Source organism: Grammomys surdaster, unplaced genomic scaffold (assembly GCF_004785775.1).
Source record: "Grammomys surdaster isolate TR1022 unplaced genomic scaffold, NIH_TR_1.0 125645, whole genome shotgun sequence".
Lineage (NCBI taxonomy): Eukaryota > Metazoa > Chordata > Mammalia > Rodentia > Muridae > Grammomys > Grammomys surdaster.
The window spans coordinates 1,636-7,371 of record NW_021620482.1 but is presented as its reverse complement, the minus strand read 5'-3'; the positions used below and the strand labels follow the sequence as shown (position 1 = coordinate 7,371).

The 5,736-nt window shown below is 43.8% G+C and overlaps 1 protein-coding gene across 1 annotated transcript; it reads right to left on the bottom strand.

The window, feature by feature from the left end:
• Positions 1-1,149: 1,149 nt before the first annotated feature.
• LOC114638883 lies at positions 1,150-4,458 on the bottom strand (the record flags this gene model as incomplete). Its single annotated transcript, XM_028787461.1, has 4 exons — positions 4,341-4,458; positions 3,354-3,516; positions 2,031-2,162; positions 1,150-1,348 (listed from the first exon to the last, which is right to left on the bottom strand). Coding segments are annotated over exons 1-4 (612 nt in total), but the record flags the coding sequence as incomplete, so codon positions are not given.
• Positions 4,459-5,736: the final 1,278 nt, after the last annotated feature.

Below are 5,736 nucleotides of genomic sequence, written 5' to 3'. Positions count from 1 at the left end.
TCCTGGGCTATGTTGCAGAAAGACTTATCAAAACCACATTTAATTAATTGGCCTCTCGGCACACCCATCAATATACATATTGGCACAGACATGCATATGCCCCTCCCTCCACACACACCAGAAACCATAAGTGAGCAGGAAACAATAAGGAGACCTCGATGCTGGAGGAAGCATTGAATGTAGAAAAGCTGATGGTTCAAGTGAGACCCAGGACACTTCTCTCTGTCCCTTGGGGACTATACACACTTAGTGAGTAAATTCTTCTGCAGACTAGGTTGAGAGAGTTCTGGAAATTTTTCTCTTGGAGCCTCACATCTCTCAACCCAACCCTCAGCCTGAGAGAGGCCTTTCACACATCCCTGTTCATCCAGTAAGCTCCTGAATATAAGCTCCAGGAAAGAACCCTAGCAACACTGACAGAAACCAGGACTGACAAGGTGCTCCTCAGGCTCTGTCAGTGTGAATCAAGGTCTAGGCAGTGGGAAGAGACAATTTTGCAATGCAGGGGAAGAGAGAGAGTAAAGATACAAGCCCCCACCCCACCTCTTTTTAAAATAATCTTTTTATTGGATATTTTATTATATTTCAGATGATATCACCTTTCTCCACCATCCAACCCAGAAATCCCCTATTCCATCCAACCTCCTCCTCCTTCAATGAGGATTTACCCCAACTCACCACCCTGCCCTTGAATTCCCCAAACTGGGGCTTCCAGCCTTCATGGGACCAAGGACCTCCTCTCACATCTATGTCTGACAAGGCCATCCTCCCCTACATATGCAGCTGGAACCATGGATCCAAAGCAAGTGAGTTACAGGCCCTGACTTCATCACTCAATGTTCTGTGCTACTACATCGGAGGCACCCATATAGAACCCCTCTAGCATAAAGGCATGTAGGGTTGTAATGTGTTTTCAAAATATCTTCATGAAGTGCAGCTTGGAGCTGAGTAGGAGGGATTGCTTGCCAATCATCCAGTTTCTTGAAAGAGGCTAACTCCACAGAAAGTCTTGTAAATGATCACAGAAATGAAGAACTAAAAATACATAGGAGAGTGTCTGGACAAGGCAGAGGATGGTTATCTGGGCTTGACTGTGTTTATGGTTAGACATGAGTCCACAAACTGCCCCTGATGCTTCATGCATCCTACCTGCTGCTGCTGCTGCTGCTGCTGTTGGGTATACTTGTCGTATATCTTCAAGCTGGCCTCCACACACAGCCTCTTTGTTTTCTTAGTACACTCTTCCAGTGCAATCTGCTCCCTTAGCAGCTGCCTGTTCTCGTTCCACAGAATTTTTACTTGATTCTTTATATGAAGAGACTCTGTCAGGAGCTGACAGTTCCTGATGCTGAACCACAAAGAAGAAATGGTGATTTGCAGGCAGCATCCATCTTCCTCCCACTTCTCCAAGTACCATCCCTTCTCACCATGGGCCCTGGACCCCAGACAGACGCAGACTACAGACCAGAGCAGCCATAGAACATCACATATAAGAAGGTCAAATCGAGAAGAGAGTAACATGCCAGAAGACTCAAAGTACTTCTGAAAACCGTGACACCAACAGGGCCTCATATATCTAGCAGAAGAGTACATAGGCCCCATGATTGTCTCTATGTCCAGGTATTAGAAAACCACCTGTAGGTAGAGAGAGGACAAACCTTATCTAGAAGAGGAGAACAGACTCAACAGATATACAATCGTTCTATGTGTCTCATGCAAACCAGATCTATAAATCTGTTTTCAGGGCCCAGAGACTCAAGGTTGACTGATATCTCCATTAAGGTGCACACCTTTTCTATCTAGAGGATACTGAGTTGGGAAGGACAATGATTGGAGGGGCTCACAGAGTCATCACACCTCGTAAAAATGAGTCCAAGAGGTAAAAATCCTAGAGCCTTTCTTTGAGGGAGGCAAGCTTCCTGTTGAAAGGCAAACAGTATAGAACCAGCCCCTTACTTTGTTTGAAAGTTAATGATGGACAGACATATTCTGTGCCTAGTGCTGGGGTAATGACACTGATAGTCACTCACCAGTAAAGTTGATTTTCTTTAGTCAGCTCCTTGCACTTGTACAAGGCCTCACTGATCTTCTGAGGAATTTTCTTGAGATCGGTCATTACCTGGTCGTGTTGCATCTCAAGCATCATGTTCTCAAAGTTGGTCCTGTGGGAGAGCATGGCCAAAGGAGCATATAATCCTCTGAACTAAGGTTTCAAGCATTACATAAATTCAACTTGACTCATGGACTACCCCAACCCATACATGCCACATCCTGGCTGCTTTGAACTGGGTCCTCTTGGTGCTTATTAAACTTGATAATGTTAGTCTGAGTCCAGTAGAGTTATGGAACTAAAAGAAGGGAGCTGTCCTGCTGTAGCTCCCAGACGGGGCTTTTAAAAATAGATTAGGTCTTTAAAAACTGTCCAAGGGCCTGTGTCACAGTCCTGGGTCCAACTTTAATCTGGCATGGCTCTTTTTCTGTTTCTAAATAAGGTTTTCTCAATCCTTGATTCTATTGCTACCTAAATTCCCAAAGGACATAATCACTATTTACAAGGAAAAGGGTTTATTATAAGTATCAGGAGTTTCCAATGACTATCAGAGGTGAGCACAGAGGTCATGTGTTGTGCTGCTACAAGTGAGTCTCCATGGCCTCATCACTCTCATTACCTGAAAAGTGAGTCAGGTAAATCCTCTGGCCCCATCACTCTACACAGACTCCCTGGAACTTAAGTGAAACACACACACACACACACACACACACACACACACACACACACACACAGAGAGAGAGACAGAGACAGAGAGAGAGAGAGAGAGAGAGAGAGAGAGACAGAGAGAATCATATTATCAAATAAATACAGTAATGTGGCATTATCTCAGAGTATAATGAACACAAATTTAGAAAAGCATGATGACTTTCAGCAAATCCAGTCACACTGAAAGCAGCATGCAGAATCAAGTCATTCCAGCTATTGACAGGACTAAATGAACCCAAAGCATCTCTAGAAAGTTGCAAAAATGATTTCCCATAAACAGAGAGCAGATAGCATCTCCCACAAAGCAACACCAGTCCAGGCTTCTTAAAATGTATGATGAGAGCTCACACATTACTACTATTATTTCCAGACTGGATTCATTGCAAGGACTCTGAATTAATTTTGGAGGAATCAAAATAGCCTTTGGCCCCATCTCACTCCTATGTGAACTTCAAGTTCTGTGTCTGAAATCTTAACAGCAAAATGAATTTGGACATGAGGACAGCCTGGAGTTGTAGCCTCCTATGACATGAGAAATCTGGGAACAACAGAGAGGACCCAAGACAGTCAGCTGAAAACTGGGCATAATGACTACCTGTTATTCAAATCCCTGTTAGCATAATGTGCCAGGATTCCCCGGAGTTCGTCTCTCTCCTTGTTCATCATCTCAAGATCCCTTTTGAGCTTCTCCAACCTCTTCATTCTCTGCTCTTGCTTACTCATGGTGTAGGCTTGGGATGATTCTTCCCCAACAGACCCTTTAGGTAGATAAACACAAGTAAACTTGTAGTGAAATATGACAGGGAAAGGAGAAATCATGCTTACTGCCAAACAGAAGCCTGAGGAAGAGAGAATTCTAAAGACACAGTGAATGTCTGAAAGAGCAAGAAAGCTGTCTTCAGGGTCGTCTCCTCACCTATGTACCTGTTCCCCACCCCCTTCACTAGACATATGGCTCAGTCCTTACTGCAGTCCCACAAACCGTGGAATGCATAAACTTTCCCAGTCAAGAAGAAATTGAGGGCAATGTCAGCTTATATCTGACAATGTAGTCTGTACTGCTTAGCACAAAAACGATTGAACATAAACACAAGCACCAAACATCTCCCACAAGCCACCACCTATCCATGCTTCTTAACTTCATGGAGAGAGATCACACACTACTACATATACCTCAGACTGTGATTGAACATCATGTGTGTTCAAGCCCAAAGTATCTGAGATATGATACATGACAGGGGAATATCCCTCTCTGTCCTTGGCATCACATATTCAAGTGAGCTAAAAGAACCTATTGAGGATGAAATCCTTCAGCACTCTATCTTGAGAGTTAGACTTTATTATTCTCACAGAACTTCCCGCTGGCATCCTTTGCCACTAAGCAGGAAATTCAGATCTCTCAGCAAAGGAACTGCAGGCTTGTCAATTCCTGGATCTCTGCTAAACTAATCATCAGAAATTCTTGATTCTGGGTCTGCCATTGAGGAATGTGGAGGCTCCAGATGATAAGGACTTCTCCTGTTAGGACCTGCTCAAGCCCCCCTCTTCCAGGAAGCTCCCCCAAGCACAGCCCAGGACTCACTGTGTCTTCCCCAGAGCCATATCCTTCTTCCTGGTTGATGAAATGTCTTCTGCCTAGGTCTGGTCTCTGGTTGTAGTCTATCATCCCTCCGAAATATCCTGCGCAGCATGGACAACATGACTGCTTGTGAACCCAGCAGCTCTGAAGGAATACTCCACAGGCAGTTGGTGTCACCACAACACTGGTGACATCACAGAAGATTCTAGGGTTCTCCTGGAAACAAGAGAATGTCCAGGGAAGTGACTACTGATGATGTCATTGGGAACTGCCATGGCCTACCTGCTGACCAGATTGCTTCATTTCACCTGTTTCTGAGGTGCCCTTTCTTGAAGTCTCTCTTTTGACTCAGGGGATACCCCTTGGCAACTTCTCCTTCCACGCTAGAGATTTATCTCTGCTTCATTACAAGTCAAACATTTTGGATGGGGAGAGTTGGTTAGGGCCTTGGCATAGGTAGCTCATCTATTTTAGGACCTAATGCTCTAGGATCCTTGTTTGAGGGAGATTCTTCTCCAGGATAACTCTCCCCCTGTGCTCCATTCATGTGACACAGTCCAATTCCCCAGGGGATCCTGTTTCCCAGAGGCAAAAATTATTCCCCTGAACCTTTAACTTTATGCTAATTGAATTATATTTTCTTATTGTGCACATGCCTTAAGCAGAGACATTTTTTCAATATATTCAGATATGTGTTTTCACAATCCCATCTTTTTTCAATATAAACTCCCTTGTTCTTGGCAATATAGAAAGGAGTTCATGTCCAGGGGGGAATAACAAATTTACAGTTTATGTGTCTTCTTCAAAAGATAAAATCCCAGTACAACCAGACACAGTAGGCATCTGTTAGCAAAGGTCAATAGGACATTGGATTGCTGCTCTGTAGTTCTATTAGCTACCACTTCTCCAATATCTACCTTTCTGAGTTCCAGTTCCAGGGCAGAGGGTGTTGGTGTTTGAGCTATGATCCTGTATTTAAAAGATACTCAAGACTCAGTAGGATGAATAGAAGCTGGAAAGGCCTCACATCCAATGAACCCTCCATTTCAATGGGTCTATAAGCTCAGGAGGGAGTGTGTTTGGCAATGTCATCTGTGGCTTCTGCCTTCTTGAGCTAGGTATGCTGAATTTAGGGTACAAGGTGATCTCACCTCTCAGGTGTCAGAGTGGAAAAATCATGTAAGTCCTTTCCAAACTGTGTTGTCCTGGGCTACCTCCTTCAGCCTGGTAGTATCACTATGACAAGAATCATAGGTGGCAATTATGCAGAGAAGTGGCAGTAAATGTATTAATCAAAATGCAAAGGATTTGGAATAATAGTCAATCCTAGTACAGAAAAATATGAATTCCACTATGTGGTTGTGGTCTTCATGAGAAAGGCAAGAATAACAGGATTAGT